At 54.7% G+C, this 23,690-nt stretch overlaps 1 protein-coding gene across 2 annotated transcripts in view; it reads left to right on the top strand.

Annotated features, from left to right (window-relative positions):
- The first annotated feature begins 1,911 nt into the window (after positions 1-1,911).
- The window catches only part of FSAF1 (40S small subunit processome assembly factor 1), a 41,994-nt gene continuing 20,215 nt past the window's right edge, over positions 1,912-23,690 (top strand). The window contains exon 1 of one of the 2 annotated variants that reach the window (XM_078595813.1): positions 1,912-2,161. In XM_078595813.1, coding sequence (XP_078451939.1) covers positions 2,044-2,161 — 118 coding nt within the window. In that variant the 5' untranslated portion in view covers positions 1,912-2,043. The remainder of the gene's footprint in view (positions 2,162-23,690) is intronic. The other variant, XM_078595814.1, reaches the window with a different exon arrangement.

Here is a 23,690-nt window from a genome sequence, read left to right as displayed (position 1 = left end):
GAATGTTACACTTGTTTAGCCAGGAAAGCCTCGTTAATTTAAATGTTTTAATTAAAAGCTATATCAGGGACTTATAAGGGAATGTTACACTTCTTTAGCCAGGAAAGCCTCACTGAGTCTAAAGGTTTTTGTAGGGTCATGCCAAGTGTTTGCAGTAGGGGGCGATGTTGCTACACCTAATCGGACATCGGACGGACAGACGATATAATCTATTGTAGGCTGGTTCACTTCGTTCCTACCAGTATTATTATTTCACGCTTTCTATTAACTCTGTCTGTTGTTGTTGTCGTCGTATCCTCAAATATTGTAACTCAATTTTAACCCATTTCCAAATGTGGTATCGACTGCAAACTTGGTATACTTATGTCATACTGATGACAATACTATATTCTATCATTAAAAAATATATATTTTAAACATTTTTTATATGTTATGTTTCGGCTTGGCTCTAAATGTCCACGCTCAACTGACGTTGGCTGTAAATCACCACAGCCACTTCCTGGAGTCGTGGAGTTCTGCCATTACGAGTACGGTACATTTCATTAAAGCGTGTTTAAATTTTTTCATTTTTTAATATTACTTATTAGTGGTATAATATGCTGTGCAAATAGTGTTCAAATAGTAATTGTCACAAAACGAGTTATATTTTATATGGGGGGTTAGCCACCCTCCCATCCTCAAGTGTTAATGATAAAAACGTTGTCATGAGGTTGAATAGTTCAGTCATGTGCAACTGTGTTTCAAAACAAGCTACGACGTTTCAGTGCCTCCCATAGGATTCTGTGTAACATTTTGAGCATGCAAGTCACATGTGTTGAGAGTTGCAAAGTTTCTAAGCCATTCATGTGCCCCACTCAGGCTACCACGTCCTCCCTTGCCCTCTCTCAGACCATCACTAGGACTATGCCCCCTAGGGCTGGCTGACATGTCGCACTTACTCTGGTGCTAGAGAGAGGCTTCAGACGCACAGTAGCTAGCGCGAACACCCTCGTGACACCGTTTACGTCACTGCAAATGTACCAAGATCAAAATTGCGAATTACAGAGGTGGTATAAGAGTGGGTTGGGGGGCTTTTGGGAGGATGCACTTGACAATGAAGAGCAATATACTAATGTGTCTCGAGAAGAAAGTGTTTATGAGTGACTTGCTATGATATGGACCAGAAACATGTACAGTGACAAAAGATGGAACAAAAGCTCAAAGTTGTGCAGAGAAGCATGTAGGGATGCACGATTGGGATTTCACAGACACGTAAAGAGGAACGTGGATTAGACAGCATGTACGTGTTAAAATGTTTATCTGTTAAGTAAAATGATTGAGCTTGGACAGGACTTGTCAATTGAAGGGATGACGACGGATGGACAAACTGGCTACTGAGTGGAGGGAGCGTGCACGAGTAGCGATCTATCGCGCATAAAGCTGATGTGCAGGTTCTGGTGAATTGATGCATCGCAGACCGTGAAGAATAGCGACGACTTTTGGAGGCCTTTATCCAGCAGTAGAATAATCATGGCTGATGAGTGAGTGTAAATGTACTGTAAAGTTTCAAACAGTAAATGTGTATTTATTTTAAATGTATATAAACACAATGTGTATTTTCTACGGTAAAACCGAGGATTGTTTTTATTTTAACTCGCCAAACCACACCAAACTAATTATCGAGAAAATCGGCTTCTATTGCTTAGTGAATGAAAAAAGTTAATTATGAAATTCATTGTTTGGCCATGATTGGGGAGATTTTAAAATAATGATCGGCCAAGGCTTCCAATGGACGCTAGCATGGATTATCTCAACATTAAATCAATGTCTGGGTCGTCAACTTGTTATTTATTTACAGAACACATTCTTGGGTGTCCCACGTGGACTCTCGTGGTATCACCACAGGCACCGCTCGCGAACAGCACTTGCCCCGACAGCCCGTGTAGGCTACACCGTGTATCTTTGCCTTTGCTATCGCGAGGGCTCCGGCATCGTCATTTCCGCTCCCCAGGCCGCACGCGCGGCGCACCACCGAGACCGCTTCTTTCGCAACCCCACGAGACCATGTCTGGCGGCGGCAGCAGCAGCAGTTACGGCGACAATGAGGAGGTGGACGAGGCCGAAATAGAAGCGATCGCCCCTTCCCTGCTGGACGCCGTCTTGTCGAGGATCTACGACTGCGGTGAGCCAAGGGTCCCCTGTGCCGCCGCTGCCACCGCCTCTAGTGGCCGATGTCCGGCGGCCCCGCCAGGAAAGATCGGAGGCTCGAGCGCGGCCCACATTCAATTCTTACCGCTGTTGGTAATTATGGAACTAATTGGCTGCGTGAAGTGAACTAGCGAGTATTCATCCTCTGCCAACCGCGCATGGTTTACTGCGTAGAGACGGCATTGCTACATTAACACGTGCGCGAGCCCCGTCCTGTGTGATTCGTATACGGTATATTCTGAAACCCGTGTTAACAATGTTTTTTATGGTGTGTAAATGCGACTTCGTCTTTACGACGCTGTAAGAAACTAATGGAATATTTACTTCCGGAGAGCGAAAGCAGCAGTCGGTTAAAAGTCACGAGACAAAAAAATACCCGACCAGGGCATGAACGTGGAGAGTGAGATGACGAGACGAGTGACTAGGTAATGAATGGGAGTTCTCCAGACTGTGGGGTCAGAAGAGGAGAAGGAAGGAACCGGCGGGGCGACATCGCGGCAACAAATCACCAAAAATACATTAAATAGATGAAGTGTATACGATAAAATTGCATAAGTACACCAGTTACAAGCTTGGGGATTTTATATTTAACTAGCGGAAGTACCCGGCTTTGCCCGGGTGAAAAATATATTTCTTAAAAACCTTGCATATATATACACATATACTAAGGTATTGTCAAAGCCCGGTGGGCCGTTTGTACATTTCTATACCAACAAATATATAAGAGGCTTGCACAAGTCCAAAAAGTTGTAGAAAGTGTGGGGTAAATAGTTGATGTAAAATGTTTCCGAAAATTGTGGACTCCCCCCCCCCCCCCCCTCAAAAAAATATATTTACCCCTCGTAGGTATATATACCTACACACCTTACATACAACAGAGGAAGTGGTATCTATTGACTCTGTAGTAGTATCTACTGACTGTACCTTAGTATCTACTGAGCCAGTAGTAGCTACTGACTGTGTAGTAGTATTTAGTGACTGTAGTAACTACTGACCATAGTAGTATTTACTGGGCCTACAGTAGTATCTACCGACTATATAGTCGTAACGACTAACTGTATAGTATCTGCTGACTCTATAGTAGTATCCACTGACTATAGTAGTAACTACTAACTCTATAGCAGTATCTACTCACTCTATAATAGTATCTACTGACTCTAGTAGCTACTCACCGTGGTAGTATGTACTGACTGTATAATAGTATACTGACTGTAGCAGTATTGACTGACTGTAGTGGTATATACTGATTGTTTTAGTATTTACTATAGCGGTATCTACCAACTCGATAGCAGTATCTACTATCACTACAGAAGTGTATACCGACTGAGGTGGTACCTGCTATCACTACAGCAGTGCATACTGACTGGTGGTACCTGCTATGATTACAGCAGTGGATACTGCTGAGTTGGTACCTGCTATGATTACAGCAGTGCATACTGCTGTGGTGGTACCTGTTATGATGACAGCAGTGCATATTGTGGTGGAACCTGCTATGATTACAGCAGTGCATACTGCTGTGGTGGTACCTGTTATGATGACAGCAGTGCATATTGTGGTGGAACCTGCTATGATTACAGCAGTGCATACTGACTGGTGGTACTTGCTATGATTACAGCAGTGCATACTGCTGTGTTGGTATCTGTTATGATTACAGCAGTACATACTGCTGTGTTGGTATCTGCTATGATGAGAGGAGTACATATTGTGGTTGTGGTACCTGGTATGATAACAGCAGTACATACCGAGTGTGGTGGCACCTGCTATGATGACAGCAGTACATACTGTGGTGGTGGTGGTACCTGCTTTGAGAGCAGTACATACTGTGGTGGTGGTGGTACCTGCTATGATTACAGCAGTGCATATTGACTGTACTCAGCATTCACCCTCACCATTCACCACTCACAACTCACCCTCACCACTCATCCTCACCACTCACCACTCCCACTCACTACTCACCCTCACCATTCACCCTCACAACTCACCACTCACCAATCTCCCTCACCACTCACCCTCACCATTCAGCCTCACCACTCACTAATCACCACTCACCCTCACCACTCTCACCACTAACCCTCACCACTCTCCCTCACCACTCTCCCTCACCATTCTCCCTCACCACTCACCCTCACCACTCCCCACTCTCCCTCACCACTCACTCTCACCATTCACCCTCACCATTCACCCTCACCATTCGGCCTCACCACTCACCCTCACCACTCACCACTCACCCTCACCACTCACCCTCACCACTCACTAATCACCCTCACTACTCACCCTCACCACCACTACTCACCCTCACAATTCACTCTCACCACTAACCCCTCTCCCTCACCACTCACCCCTCTCCCTCACCACTCACCCCTCTCCCTCACAACTCACCCTCACAACTCACGCTCACCCTCACCACTCACCCCTCACTAATCACCACTCACAACCGCCACTCACCCTCACCACTCACCACTCACCCTCAACACTCACCCTCACCACTCACCCTCACTACTCACCACTCATCCTCACCAATCACACCCTCAACAATCACTACTCACCCTCACCACTCACCCTCACCACTCACCCTCACCACTCATCCTCACCAATCACACCTCACCCTCACTGCTCACCCTCACCGCTCACCACTCACCCTCACCACTCAACCTCACCCGCACCACTCATGCTCACCCTCACCCCTCACTACTCACCCCTCACTAATCACCACTCACAACCGCCACTCACCCTTCCCACTCACCCTCACCATTCACCCTCACTACTCACCACTCATCCTCACCAATCACACCCTCACCAATCACCACTCACCCTCACTACTCACCCTCACCACTCACCCTCACCACTCACCCTCACCATTCACCCTCACCATTCACCCTCACCACTCTCCCTCACCACTCTCCCTCACCACTCTCCCTCACCACTCACCCTCACCACTCACCCTCACCACTCACCCTCACCACTCACCCTCACTACTCACCACTCATCCTCACCAATCACACCCTCAACAATCACTACTCACCCTCACCACTCACGCTCACCACTCACCCTCACCACTCACCCTCACCACTCACGCTCACCACTCATCCTCACCAATCACACCTCACCCTCACTGCTCACCCTCACCGCTCACCGCTCACCACTCACCCTCACCACTCAACCTCACCCGCACCACTCATGCTCACCCTCACCACTCACCCCTCACTACTCACCCCTCACTAATCACCACTCACAACCGCCACTCACCCTTCCCACTCACCCTCACTACTCACCACTCATCCTCACCAATCACACCCTCACCAATCACCACTTACCACTCACCCTCACTACTCACCCTCAACACTCACCCTCACCATTCACCCTCACCACTCACCCTCACCATTCACCCTCACCACTCTCCCTCACCACTCTCCCTCACCACTCTCCCTCACCACTCACCCTCACCACTCACGCTCACCACTCACCCTCACTACTCACCCTAACCACTCACCCTCAACACTCACCCTCACCACTCACCCTCACTACTCACCACTCATCCTCACCAATCACACCCTCAACAATCACTACTCACCCTCACCACTCACCCTCACCACTCACCCTCACCACTCACACTCACCACTCACCACTCATCCTCACCAATCACACCTCACCCTCACTGCTCACCCTCACCGCTCACCACTCACCCTCACCACTCAACCTCACCCGCACCACTCATGCTCACCCTCACCACTCACCCCTCACTACTCACCCCTCACTAATCACCACTCACAACCGCCACTCACCCTTCCCACTCACCCTCACCATTCACCCTCACTACTCACCACTCATCCTCACCAATCACACCCTCACCAATCACCACTTACCACTCACCCTCACTACTCACCCTCACCACTCACCCTCACCATTCACCCTCACCACTCACCCTCACCATTCACCCTCACCACTCTCCCTCACCACTCTCCCTCACCACTCTCCCTCACCACTCACCCTCACCACTCACCCTCACCACTCACCACTCACCCTCACTACTCACCACTCATCCTCAGCAATCACACCCTCAACAATCACTACTCACCCTCCCCACTCACGCTCACCACTCACCCTCACCACTCACGCTCACCACTCACCACTCATCCTCACCAATCACACCTCACCCTCACTGCTCACCCTCACCGCTCACCGCTCACCACTCACCCTCACCACTCAACCTCACCCGCACCACTCATGCTCACCCTCACCACTCACCCCTCACTACTCACCCCTCACTAATCACCACTCACAACCGCCACTCACCCTTCCCACTCACCCTCACCATTCACCCTCACTACTCACCACTCATCCTCACCAATCACACCCTCACCAATCACCACTTACCACTCACCCTCACTACTCACCCTCAACACTCACCCTCACCATTCACCCTCACCACTCACCCTCACCACTCTCCCTCACCACTCTCCCTCACCACTCTCCCTCACCACTCACCCTCACCACTCACGCTCACCACTCACCCTCACTACTCACCCTAACCACTCACCCTCAACACTCACCCTCACCACTCACCACTCACCCTCACCACTCACCCTGACCACTCACCACTCACCCTGACCACTCACCACTCATCCTCACCAATCACACCCTCACCAATCACCACTCATCCTCACCAATCACACCCTCAACAATCACCACTCACCCTCACCACCCACCCTCACCACCCACCCTCACCACTCACTCTCACCCTCACCACTCACCCTCACCACTCACCCTCACAGCAACCACTCACCCTCACTGCTCACCACTCACCCTCACCACTCACCAATCACACCCTCACCAATCACCACTCACACTCACCCTCACTGCTCACCCTCACCGCTCACCACCACCACTCAACCTCACTCTCACCCACCACTCACGGTCACCCTCACCCCTAACTAATCACCACTCACAACCGCCACTCACCCTCCCCACTCACCCTCACCACTCACCCTCACTACTCACCACTCATCCTCACCAATCACACCCTCACCAATCACCACTCGCCCTCACCACTTACCACTCACCCTCACCACTCACTACTCACCCTCAACACTCACCATTCACCCTCACCACTCTCCCTCACCACTCTCCCTCACCACTCACCCTCACCAATCCCCACTCTCCCTCACCACTCACCCTCACCATTCAGCCTCACCACTCACCCTCACCACTCACCCTCACCACTCACCGTCACAACCACCACTCACCCTCACCACTCACCCTCACCACTCAACCTCACCCTCACCATTCATCCTCACCAATCACCACTGACCAATCACCACTCACCACTCTCCACTAACCCTCACCACTCAACCTCACCACTCACCCTCAAAACTAACCACTCTCTCACCACTCACCCTCACCACTCACCACTCACCCTCACCACTCACCCTCACAACAACCACTCACCCTCACCACTCACCACTCATCCTCACCAATCACCACTCACCCTCACCGCTCACCCTCACCGCTCACCATTCACCCTCACCACTCACCCTCACCACTCACCCCTCACTAATCACTACTCACAACTGCCACTCACCCTCACCACTCACCCTCACCACTCACCCTCACCACTCACCCTCACCACTCACCCTCACAACAACCACTCACCCTCACTGCTCACCACTCACCCTCACCACTCACCAATCACACCCTCACCAATCACCACTCACACTCACCCTCACTGCTCACCCTCACCGCTCACCACCACCACTCAACCTCACTCTCACCCACCACTCACGGTCACCCTCACCCCTAACTAATCACCACTCACAACCGCCACTCACCCTCCCCACTCACCCTCACCACTCACCCTCACTACTCACCACTCATCCTCACCAATCACACCCTCACCAATCACCACTCGCCCTCACCACTTACCACTCACCCTCACCACTCACTACTCACCCTCAACACTCACCATTCACCCTCACCACTCTCCCTCACCACTCTCCCTCACCACTCACCCTCCCCACTCACCCTCACCAATCCCCACTCTCCCTCACCACTCACTCTCACCATTCACCCTCACCATTCAGCCTCACCACTCACCCTCACCACTCACCCTCACCACTCACCGTCACAACCACCACTCACCCTCACCACTCACCCTCACCACTCAACCTCACCCTCACCATTCATCCTCACCAATCACCACTGACCAATCACCACTCACCACTCTCCACTAACCCTCACCACTCAACCTCACCACTCACCCTCAAAACTAACCACTCTCTCACCACTCACCCTCACCACTCACCACTCACCCTCACCACTCACCCTCACCACTCACCACTCATCCTCACCAATCACCACTCACCCTCACCGCTCACCCTCACCGCTCACCATTCACCCTCACCACTCACCCTCACCACTCACCCCTCACTAATCACTACTCACAACTGCCACTCACCCTCACCACTCACCCTCACCACTCACCCTCACCACTCACCCTCACCACTCACCCTCACAACAACCACTCACCCTCACCGCTCACCATTCACCCTCACCAGTCACCCTCACCACTCACCCCTCACTAATCACTACTCACAACTGCCACTCACCCTCACCACTCACTCCTAACACTCACCCTCACCACTCACCCTCACCACACACCCTCACCACTCACCCTCACAACAACCACTCACCCTCACCACTCACCACTCATCCTCACCAATCACCACTCATCCTCACCGCTCACCCTCACCGCTCACCATTCACCCTCACCACTCACCCTCACCACTCACCCCTCACTAATCACTACTCACAACTGCCACTCACCCTCACCACTCACTCTCAACACTCACCCTCACCACTCACCCTCACCACTCACCCTCACCACTCACCCTCACTACTCACCCTCACCACCTCTACTCACCCTCACAATTCACTCTCACCACTAACCCCTCTCCCTCACCACTCACCCCTCTCCCTCACCACTCACCCCTCTCCCTCACAACTCACCCTCACAACTCACGCTCACCCTCACCACTCACCCCTCACTAATCACCACTCACAACCGCCACTCACCCTCACCACTCACCACTCACCCTCAACACTCACCCTCACCACTCACCCTCACTACTCACCACTCATCCTCACCAATCACACCCTCAACAATCACTACTCACCCTCACCACTCACCCTCACCACTCACCCTCACCACTCACACTCACCACTCACCACTCATCCTCACCAATCACACCTCACCCTCACTGCTCACCCTCACCGCTCACCACTCACCCTCACCACTCAACCTCACCCGCACCACTCATGCTCACCCTCACCACTCACCCCTCACTACTCACCCCTCACTAATCACCACTCACAACCGCCACTCACCCTTCCCACTCACCCTCACCATTCACCCTCACTACTCACCACTCATCCTCACCAATCACACCCTCACCAATCACCACTTACCACTCACCCTCACTACTCACCCTCACCACTCACCCTCACCATTCACCCTCACCACTCACCCTCACCACTCTCCCTCACCACTCTCCCTCACCACTCTCCCTCACCACTCACCCTCACCACTCACCCTCACCACTCACCCTCACTACTCACCACTCATCCTCACCAATCACACCCTCAACAATCACTACTCACCCTGACCACTCACGCTCACCACTCACCCTCACCACTCACCCTCACCCTCACCACTCACGCTCACCACTCACCACTCATCCTCACCAATCACACCTCACCCTCACTGCTCGCCCTCACCGCTCACCGCTCACCACTCACCCTCACCACTCAACCTCACCCGCACCACTCATGCTCACCCTCACCACTCACCCCTCACTACTCACCCCTCACTAATCACCACTCACAACCGCCACTCACCCTTCCCACTCACCCTCACCATTCACCCTCACTACTCACCACTCATCCTCACCAATCACACCCTCACCAATCACCACTTACCACTCACCCTCACTACTCACCCTCAACACTCACCCTCACCATTCACCCTCACCACTCACCCTCACCATTCACCCTCACCACTCTCCCTCACCACTCTCCCTCACCACTCTCCCTCACCACTCACCCTCACCACTCACGCTCACCACTCACCCTCACTACTCACCACTCATCCTCACCAATCACACCCTCAACAATCACTACTCACCCTCACCACTCACCCTCACCACTCACCCTCACCACTCACCACTCATCCTCACCAATCACACCTCACCCTCACTGCTCACCCTCACTGCTCACCACTCACCCTCACCACTCAACCTCACCCGCACCACTCATGCTCACCCTCACCACTCACCCCTCACTACTCACCCCTCACTAATCACCACTCACAACCGCCACTCACCCTTCCCACTCACCCTCACCATTCACCCTCACTACTCACCACTCATCCTCACCAATCACACCCTCACCAATCACCACTTACCACTCACCCTCACTACTCACCCTCACCACTCACCCTCACCATTCACCCTCACCACTCACCCTCGCCATTCACCCTCACCACTCTCCCTCACCACTCTCCCTCACCACTCTCCCTCACCACTCACCCTCACCACTCACCCTCACCACTCACCCTCACCACTCACCCTCACTACTCACCACTCATCCTCAGCAATCACACCCTCAACAATCACTACTCACCCTCACCACTCACGCTCACCACTCACCCTCACCACTCACGCTCACCACTCACCACTCATCCTCACCAATCACACCTCACCCTCACTGCTCACCCTCACCGCTCACCGCTCACCACTCACCCTCACCACTCAACCTCACCTGCACCACTCATGCTCACCCTCACCACTCACCCCTCACTACTCACCCCTCACTAATCACCACTCACAACCGCCACTCACCCTTCCCACTCACCCTCACCATTCACCCTCACTACTCACCACTCATCCTCACCAATCACACCCTCACCAATCACCACTTACCACTCACCCTCACTACTCACCCTCAACACTCACCCTCACCATTCACCCTCACCACTCACCCTCACCATTCACCCTCACCATTCTCCCTCACCACTCTCCCTCACCACTCTCCCTCACCACTCTCCCTCACCACTCACCCTCACCACTCACGCTCACCACTCACCCTCACTACTCACCCTAACCACTCACCCTCAACACTCACCCTCACCACTCACCACTCACCCTCACCACTCACCCTGACCACTCACCACTCATCCTCACCAATCACACCCTCACCAATCACCACTCATCCTCACCAATCACACCCTCAACAATCACCACTCACCCTCACCACCCACCCTCACCACCCACCCTCACCACTCACTCTCACCCTCACCACTCACCCTCACCACTCACCCTCACAACAACCACTCACCCTCACTGCTCACCACTCACCCTCACCACTCACCAATCACACCCTCACCAATCACCACTCACACTCACCCTCACTGCTCACCCTCACCGCTCACCACCACCACTCAACCTCACTCTCACCCACCACTCACGCTCACCCTCACCCCTCACTAATCACCACTCACAACCGCCACTCACCCTCCCCACTCACCCTCACCACTCACCCTCACTACTCACCACTCATCCTCACCAATCACACCCTCACCAATCACCACTCGCCCTCACCACTTACCACACCCTCACCACTCACTACTCACCCTCAACACTCACCATTCACCCTCACCACTCTCCCTCACCACTCTCCCTCACCACTCACCCTCCCCACTCACCCTCACCACTCCCCACTCTCCCTCACCACTCACTCTCACCATTCACCCTCACCATTCAGCCTCACCACTCACCCTCACCACTCACCCTCACCACTCACCGTCACAACCACCACTCACCCTCACCACTCACCCTCACCACTCAACCTCACCCTCGCCATTCATCCTCACCAATCACCACTGACCAATCACCACTCACCACTCTCCACTAACCCTCACCACTCAACCTCACCACTCACCCTCAAAACTAACCACTCTCTCACCACTCACCCTCACCACTCACGACTCACCCTCACCACTCACCCTCACAACAACCACTCACCCTCACCACTCATCCTCACCAATCACCACTCACCCTCACCGCTCACCCTCACCGCTCACCATTCACCCTCACCACTCACCCTCACCACTCACCCCTCACTAATCACTACTCACAACTGCCACTCACCCTCACCACTCACTCTCAACACTCACCCTCACCACTCACCCTCACCACTCACCCTCACCACTCACCCTCACAACAACCACTCACCCTCACCGCTCACCATTCACCCTCACCAGTCACCCTCACCACTCACCCCTCACTAATCACTACTCACAACTGCCACTCACCCTCACCACTCACTCCTAACACTCACCCTCACCACTCACCCTCACCACACACCCTCACCACTCACCCTCACAACAACCACTCACCCTCACCACTCACCACTCATCCTCACCAATCACCACTCATCCTCACCGCTCACCCTCACCGCTCACCATTCACCCTCACCACTCACCCTCACCACTCACCCCTCACTAATCACTACTCACAACTGCCACTCACCCTCACCACTCACTCTCAACACTCACCCTCACCACTCACCCTCACCACTCACCCTCACCACTCACCCTCACAACAACCACTCACCCTCACCGCTCACCATTCACCCTCACCACTCACCCTCACTACTCACCACTCATCCTCACCAATCACACCCTCACCAATCACCACTCACCCTCACCACTTACCACTCACCCTCACCACTCACTACTCACCACTCACCATCACCACTCACCCTCACCACTCACCCTCACAACAACCACTCACCCTCACCGCTCACCACTCACCCTCACCACTCACCAATCACACCCTCACCAATCACTACTCACACTCACCCTCACTGCTCACCCTCACCGCTCACCACCACCACTCAACCTCACTCTCACCCACCACTCACGCTCACCCTCACCACTCACCCCTCACCAATCACTACTCACAACTGCCACTCACCCTCACCACTCACTCTTAACACTCACCCTCACCACTCACCCTCACCACTCACCCTCACCACTCACCCTCACGACTCACCACTCATCCTCACCAATCACACTCTCAACAATCACCACTCATCCTCACCACTCACGCTCACCACTCACCCTCACCACTCACCCTCACCACTCACGCTCACCCCTCACCACTCACCCTCACCACTCACCCTCACCACTCACTAATCACCACTCACAACCGTCACTCACCCTCACCACTCACTCTCACCACTCACCCTCACAACAACCACTCACCCTCACCGCTCACCACTCACCCTTACTACTCACCACTCACCACTCATCCTCACCAATCACACCCTCACCAATCACCACTCGCCCTCACTGCTCACCCTCACCGCTCACCACTCACCCTCACCACTCAACCTCACCACTCACGCTCACCCTCACCACTCACCCCTCACTAATCACCACTCACAACCGCCACTCACCCTCCACACTCACCCTCACCACTCACCCTCACTACTCACCACTCATCCTCACCAATCACACCCTCACCAATCACCACTCACCCTCACCACTTACCACTCACCCTCACCACTCACTACTCACCACTCACCATCACCACTCACCCTCACCACTCACCCTCACAACAACCACTCACCCTCACCGCTCACCACTCACCCTCACCACTCACCCTCACCACTCACCAATCACACCCTCACCAATCACTACTCACACTCACCCTCACTGCTCACCCTCACCGCTCACCACCACCACTCAACCTCACTCTCACCCACCACTCACGCTCACCCTCACCACTCAACCCTCACTAATCACCACTCACAACCGCCACTCATCCTCCCCACTCACCCTCACCACTCACCACTCACCCTCACCACTCACCCTCACCACTCACCCTCACCACTCACCCTCACCACTCACAACCGCCACTCACCCTCACCACTCACCCTCACAACAACCACTCGCCCTCACCGCTCACCACTCACCCTCACCACTCACCCTCACCACTCACCCTCACCACTCACCAATCACACCCTCACCAATCACTACTCACACTCACCCTCACTGCTCACCCTCACCGCTCACCACCACCACTCAACCTCACTCTCACCCACCACTCACGCTCACCCTCACCACTCACCCCTCACCAATCACTACTCACAACTGCCACTTACCCTCACCACTCACTCTCAACACTCACCTTCACCACTCACCCTCACCACTCACCCTCACCACTCACCCTCACGACTCACCACTCATCCTCACCAATCACACCCTCAACAATCACCACTCATCCTCACCACTCACGCTCACCACTCACCCTCACCACTCACCCTCACCACTCACGCTCACCCCTCACCACTCACCCTCACCACTCACCCTCACCACTCACTAATCACCACTCACAACCGTCACTCACCCTCACCACTCACTCTCACCACTCACCCTCACAACAGCCACTCACCCTCACCGCTCACCACTCACCCTTACTACTCACCACTCACCACTCATCCTCACCAATCACACACTCACCAATCACCACTCGCCCTCACTGCTCACCCTCACCGCTCACCACTCACCCTCACCACTCAACCTCACCACTCACGCTCACCCTCACCACTCACCCCTCACTAATCACCACTCACAACCGCCACTCACCCTCCACACTCACCCTCACCACTCACCCTCACTACTCACCACTCATCCTCACCAATCACACCCTCACCAATCACCACTCACCCTCACCACTTACCACTCACCCTCACCACTCACTACTCACCACTCACCATCACCACTCACCCTCATCACTGACCCTCACAACTCACCACTCACCCTCACCACTCACCCTCACCACTCACCAATCACACCCTCACCAACCACTACTCACACTCACCCTCACTGCTCACCCTCACCGCTCACCACCACCACTCAACCTCACTCTCACCCACCACTCACGCTCACCCTCACCACTCAACCCTCACTAATCACCACTCACAACCGCCACTCACCCTCCCCACTCACCCTCACCACTCACCCTAACCACTCACCACTCGCCCTCACTACTCACCACTCATTCTCACCAATCACACCCTCAACAATCACCACTCCCCCTCACCACTCACGCTCACCACTCACCCTCACCACTCACCCTCACCACTCACCCTCACCACTCACAACCGCCACTCACCCTCACCACTCACCCTCACAACAACCACTCACCCTCACCGCTCACCACTCACCCTCACCACTCACCCTCACCACTCACCCTCACCACTCACCCTCACCACTCACCACTCATCCTCACCAATCACCAATCACCACTCACCCTCACTGCTCACCCTCACCGCTCACCATTCATCCTCACCACTCACCCTCACCACTCACGTTCACCCTCACCCCTCACTAATCACTACTCACAACTGCCACTCACCCTCACCACTCACTCTCAACACTCACCCTCACCACTCACCCTCACCACTCCCCCTCACGACTCACCACTCATCCTCACCAATCACACCCTCAACAATCACCACTCACCCTCACCACTCACGCTCACCACTCACCCTCACCACTCACCCTCACCACTCACGCTCACCCCTCACCACTCACCCTCACCACTCACTAATCACCACTCACAACCGTCACTCACCCTCACCACTCACTCTCACCACTCACCCTCACAACAACCACTCACCCTCACCGCTCACCACTCACCCTTACTACTCACCACTCACCACTCATCCTCACCAATCACACCCTCACCAATCACCACTCGCCCTCACTGCTCACCCTCACCGCTCACCACTCACCCTCACCACTCAACCTCACCACTCATGCTCACCCTCACCACTCACCCCTCACTAATCACCACTCACAACCGCCACTCACCCTCCACACTCACCCTCACCACTCACCCTCACTACTCACCACTCATCCTCACCAATCACACCCTCACCAATCACCACTCACCCTCACCACTTACCACTCACCACTCACTACTCACCACTCACCATCACCACTCACCCTCACCACTCACCCTCACAACAACCACTCACCCTCACCGCTCACCACTCACCCTCACCACTCACCCTCACCACTCACCAATCACACCCTCACCAATCACCACTCACACTCACCCTCACTGCTCACCCTCACCGCTCACCACCACCACTCAACCTCACTCTCACCCACCACTCACGCTCACCCTCACCACTCACCCCTCACTAATCACCACTCACAACCGCCACTCACCCTCCCCACTCACCCTCACCCTCACTACTCACCACTCATCCTCACCAATCACACCCTCACCAATCACACCCTCACCAATCACCACTCGCCCTCACCACTTACCACTCACCCTCACCACTCACTACTCACCCTCACCACTCACCATTCACCCTCACCACTCTCCCTCACCACTCTCCCTCACCACTCTCCCTCACCACTCTCCCTCCCCACTCACCCTCACCACTCCCCACTCTCCCTCACCACTCACCACTCACTCTCACCATTCACCCTCACCATTCAGCCTCACCACTCACCCTCACTACTCACCCTCACCACTCACCATTCACCGTCACAACCACCACTCACCCTCACCACTCACCCTCACCACTCAACCTCACCCTCACTACTCACCATTCATCCTCACCAATCACCACTGACCAATCACCACTCACCACTCTCCACTAACCCTCACCACTCAACCTCACCACTCACCCTCAAAACTAACCACTCTCTCACCACTCACCCTCACCACTCACCCTCACCACTCACCCTCACCACTCACCCTCACCACTCACTAATCACCACTCACCCTCACCACTCACCCTCACCCTCACCACTCACCCTCATCGCTCACCACTCACCACTCACCCTCACCACTCACCCTCACCACTCACCCTCACTACTCACCCTGACCACTCACCACTCATCCTCACCAATCACCACTCACCCTCACTGCTCACCCTCACCGCTCACCATTCACCCTCACCACTCACCCTCACCACTCACGTTCACCCTCACCACTCACCCCTCACTAATCACTACTCACAACTGCCACTCACCCTCACCACTCACTCTCAACACTCACCCTCACCACTCACCCTCACGACTCACCACTCGTCCTCACCAATCACACCCTCAACAATCACCACTCACCCTCACCACTCACGCTCACCACTCACCCTCACCACTCACGCTCACCCCTCACCACTCACCCTCACCACTCACTAATCACCACTCACAACCGTCACTCACTCTCACCACTCACCCTCACAACAACCACTCACCCTCACCGCTCACCACTCACCCTTACTACTCACCACTCACCACTCATCCTCACCAATCACACCCTCACCAATCACCACTCGCCCTCACTGCTCACCCTCACCGCTCACCACTCACCCTTACTACTCACCACTCACCACTCATCCTCACCAATCACACCCTCGCCAATCAGCACTCACCCTCACCACTTACCACTCACCCTCACCACTCACAATCACCACTCACCCTCACCACTCGCCCTCACAACAACCACTCACCCTCACCACTCACCCTCACCACTCACCAATCACACCCTCACCACTCACCCTCACTGCTCACCCTCACCGCTCACCACCACCACTCAACCTCACTCTCACCCACCACTCACGCTCACCCTCACCACTCACCCCTCACTAATCACCACTCACAACCGCCACTCACCCTCCCCACTCACCCTCACTACTCACCACTCATCCTCACCAATCACACCCTCACCAATCACCACTCGCCCTCACCACTTACCACTCACCCTCACTACTCACCCTCACCACTCACCATTCACCCTCACCACTCTCCCTCACCACTCTCCCTCATCACTCTCCCTCATCACTCTCCCTCACCACTCTCCCTCACCACTCTCCCTCACCACTCACCACTCACTCTCACCATTCACCCTCACCATTCAGCCTCACCCTCACCACTCACCACTCACCGTCACAACCACCACTCACCCTCACCACTCACCCTCACCACTCAACCTCACCCTCACTACTCACCATTCATCCTCACCAATCACCACTGACCAATCACCACTCACCACTCTCCACTAACCCTCACCGCTCAACCTCACCACTCACCCTCAAAACTAACCACTCACTCACCCTCACCACTCACCCTCACCACTCACCCTCACCCTCACCACTCACCCTCACCACTCACCCTCACCACTCACTAATCACCACTCACAACTGCCACTCACCCTCACCACTCACCCTCACCCTCACCACTCACCCTCACCACTCACCCTCACCACTCACTAATCACCACTCACAACTGCCACTCACCCTCACCACTCACCCTCACCACTCACCCTCACCACTCACCCCTCACCACTCACCCTCACCACTCACCCTGACCACTCACCACTCATCCTCACCGCTCACCCCTCACCACTCACCCTCACCCTCACCACTCACCATTCACCCTCACCACTCTCCCTCACCACTCTCCCTCATCACTCTCCCTCACCACTCTCCCTCACCACTCTCCCTTCTCACTCACCCTCACCACTCCCCACTCTCCCTCACCACTCACCACTCACTCTCACCATTCACCCTCACCATTCAGCCTCACCACTCACCCTCACCACTCACCCTCACCACTCAACCTCACCCTCACTACTCACCATTCATCCTCACCAATCACCACTGACCAATCACCACTCACCACTCTCCACTAACCCTCACCGCTCAACCTCACCACTCACCCTCAAAACTAACCACTCACTCACCCTCACCACTCACCCTCACCACTCACCCTCACCCTCACCACTCACCCTCACCACTCACTAATCACCACTCACAACTGCCACTCACCCTCACCCTCACCACTCACCCTCACCACTCACCCTCACCACTCACTAATCACCACTCACAACTGCCACTCACCCTCACCACTCACCCTCACCACTCACCCTCACCACTCACCCCTCACCACTCACCCTCACCACTCACCCTGACCACTCACCACTCACCCTCACCGCTCACCCCTCACCACTCACCCTCACCACTCACCATTCACCCTCACCACTCTCCCTCACCACTCTCCCTCACCACTCTCCCTCATCACTCTCCCTCACCACTCTCCCTCACCACTCTCCCTCCCCACTCACCCTCACCACTCCCCACTCTCCCTCACCACTCACCAGAGGTGTGGACTCGAGTCATGTGACTTGGACTCGAGTCAGACTCGAGTCATGAATTTGATGACTTGCGACTCGACTTGGACTTGCATAACAATGACTTTGTCCCACCTATGAGATGTGGACTCGAGTCATGTGACTTGGACTCGAGTCAGACTCGAGTCATGAATTTGATGACTTGCGACTCGACTTGGACTTGCATAACAATGACTTTGTCCCACCTCTGCCACTCACCACTCACTCTCACCATTCACCCTCACCATTCAGCCTCACCACTCACCCTCACCACTCACCCTCACCACTCACCGTCACAACCACCACTCACCCTCACCACTCACCCTCACCACTCAACCTCACCCTCACTACTCACCATTCATCCTCACCAATCACCACTGACCAATCACCACTCACCACTCTCCACTAACCCTCACCACTCAATCTCACCACTCACCCTCAAAACTAACCACTCTCTCACCACTCACCCTCACCACTCACCCTCACCACTCACCACTCACCCTCACCCTCACCACTCACCTTCACCACTCACCCTCACCACTCACTAATCACCACTCACAACCGCCACTCACCCTCACCACTCACCCTCACCACTCACCGCTCACCACTCACCCTCACCACTCACCCTCACCACTCACCCTCACCACTCACCCTCACCACTCACCCTCACCACTCACCCTGACCACTCACCACTCATCCTCACCAACCACCAATCACCACTCACCCTCACTGCTCACCCTCACCGCTCACCACTCACCCTCACCACTCACCCTCACCACTCACCACTCATGCTCACCCTCACCACTCACCCCTCACTAATCACCACTCACAACTGCCACTCACCACTCACCCTCAACACTCACCCTCACCACTCACCCTCACCACTCACCCTCACCACTCACCCTCACCACTCACCCTCACCCTCACCACTCACCCTCACCACTCACCCTCACCACTCACCCTCACCACTCACCCTCACCACTCACCCTCACCACTCACCCTCACCACTCACCCTCACCACTCACTAATCACCACTCACAACTGCCACTCACCCTCACCACTCACCCTCACCACTCACCCTCAAAACTAACCACTCTCTCACCACTCACTCTCACCACTCACCCTCACCACTCACCCTCACCCTCACCACTCACCCTCACCACTCACCCTCACCACTCACTAATCACCACTCACAACCGCCACTCACCCTCACCACTCACCCTCACCACTCACCCTCACTGCTCACCACTCACCCTCACCACTCACCCTCACCACTCACCCTGACCACTCACCACTCACCCTCACCGCTCACCCCTCACCACTCACCACCCTCACCATTCACCCTCACCACGCTCCCTTACCACTCTCCCTCATCACTCTCCCTCACCACTCTCCCTCACCACTCTCCCTCCCCACTCACCCTCACCACTCCCCACTCTCCCTCACCACTCACCACTCACTCTTACCATTCACCCTCACCATTCAGCCTCACCACTCACCCTCACCACTCACCCTCACCACTCACCATGCACCGTCACAACCACCACTCACCCTCACCACTCACCCTCACCACTCACCCTCACCACTCAACCTCACCCTCACTACTCACCATTCATCCTCACCAATCACCACTGACCAATCACCACTCACCACTCTCCACTAACCCTCACCACTCAACCTCACCACTCACCCTCAAAACTAACCACTCTCTCACCACTCACCCTCACCACTCACCCTCACCACTCACCCTCACCACTCACTAATCACCACTCACAACCGCCACTCACCCTCACCACTCACCCTCACCACTCACCCTCACCGCTCACCACTCACCCTCACCACTCACCCTCACCACTCACCCTCACCACTCACACTCACCCTGACCACTCACCCTGACCACTCACCACTCATCCTCACCAACCACCAATCACCACTCACCCTCACTGCTCACCCTCACCGCTCACCACTCACCCTCACCACTCACCCTCACCACTCACCACTCATGCTCACCCTCACCACTCACCCCTCACTAATCACCACTCACAACTGCCACTCACCCTCACCACTCACCCTCAACACTCACCCTCACCACTCACCCTCACCACTCATCCTCACCAATCACACCCTCAACAATCACCACTCACCCTCACCACTCACGCTCACCACTCACCCTCACCACTCACGCTCACCCTCACCACTCACCACTCACGCTCACCACTCACTAATCACCACTCACAACCGTCACTCACCCTCACCACTCACCCTCACCACTCACCCTCACCACTCACCCTCACAACAACCACTCACGCTCACCACTCACCCTCACTACTCACCCTCACCACTCACCACTCATCCTCACCAATCACACCCTCACCAATCACTACTCACCCTCACTGCTCACCCTCACCGCTCACCACTCACCCTCACCACTCACTACTCACCCTCACCATTCACCCTCACCATTCACCCTCACGACTCTCCCTCACCACTCTCCCTCACCACTCTACCTCACCACTCTCCCTCACCACTCACCCTCACTACTCACCCTAACCACTCACCCTCAACACTCACCCTCACTGCTCACCACTCACCCTCACCACTCACCCTGACCACTCACCACTCATCCTCACCAATCACACCCTCACCAATCACCAATCACCACTCACCCTCACTGCTCACCCTCACTGCTCACCCTCACCGCTCACCCTCACCACTCACCACTCACCCTCACCACTCACCACTCACGCTCACACTCACCCCTCACTAATCACCCCTCACAACCGCCACTCACCCTCACCACTCACCCTAACCACTCACCACTCGCCCTCACTACTCACCACTCATTCTCACCAATCACACCCTCAACAATCACCACTCACCCTCACCACTCACGCTCACCACTCACCCTCACCACTCACCACTCATGCTCACCACTCACCCTCACCACTCACTAATCACCACTCACAACCGTCACCCTCACCACTCACTCTCACCACTCACCCTCACAACAACCACTCACCCTCACTGCTCACCACTCTCCCTCACCACTCACCCTCACCACTCACCAATCACACCCTCACCAATCACCACTCACCCTCACCGCTCACCACTCACCCTCACCACTCACCCTCACCACTCAACCTCACCCTCACCGCTCACGCTCACCCTCACCACTCACCCCTCACTAATCACTACTCATCCTCACCAATCACACCCTCACCACTCACTACTCACCCTCACCATTCACCCTCACCACTCTCCCTCACCACTCTCCCTCACCACTTTCCCTCACCACTTTCCCTCACCACTCTCCCTCACCACTCACCCTCACCACTCACCCTCACCACTCACCCTCACCACTCACCACTCATCCTCACCAATCACACCCTCACCAATCAACACTCACCCTCACTGCTCACCCTCACCACTCACCCTGATCACTCACCACTCATCCTCACCAATCACACCCTCACCAATCACCACTCACCCTCACTACTCACCCTCACTGCTCACCCTCACCACTCACGCTCACCCTCACCACTCACCCCTCACCACTCACCCTCACAACAACCAATCACCGTCACTACTCACCCTCACCACTCATCCTCACCAATCACACCCTCACCAATCACCACTCACCCTCACTGCTCACCCTCACCGCTCACCACTCACCCTCACCACTCAACACTCATGCTCACCCTCACCACTCACCCCTCACTAATCACCACTCACAACCACCACTTACCCTCCCCACTCACCCTCACTACTCACCACTCATCCTCACCAATCACACCCTCACCAATCACCACTCACCCTCACCACTTACCACTCACCCTCACCACTCACCCTCACCATTCACCCTCACCACTCTCCCTCACCACTCTCCCTCACCACTCTCCCTCACCACTCACCCTCACCACTCACACTCACCCTCACTACTCACCCTAACCACTCACCACTCACCCTCAACACTCACCCTCACCACCACCACTCACCCTATTCCCGTTTTAAAAACTTACTTACGTGTCGCCAAGTATGCTTAACATTTAGAACAGACACACACATTCACTAATTTAGCTTTTGACATTTAACAAACAAAACCTCAGCTTGTACTACTGTTATCATAGCAGGTACCACCACCACAGTGATGGTGAGTGGTGAGGGTAAGTGGTGAGCGGTGAGGGAGAGTGTTGAGGGTGAGTGGTGATGGTGAGTGAGGGAGAGTGATGAGGGAGAGTGGTGAGGGTGTAT

Source organism: Lampetra planeri, chromosome 7 (assembly GCF_965212315.1).
Source record: "Lampetra planeri chromosome 7, kcLamPlan1.2.h2, whole genome shotgun sequence".
NCBI classification, from domain to species: Eukaryota; Metazoa; Chordata; class Hyperoartia; order Petromyzontiformes; family Petromyzontidae; genus Lampetra; species Lampetra planeri.
This window is presented reverse-complemented; position numbering and strand designations above follow the sequence as displayed.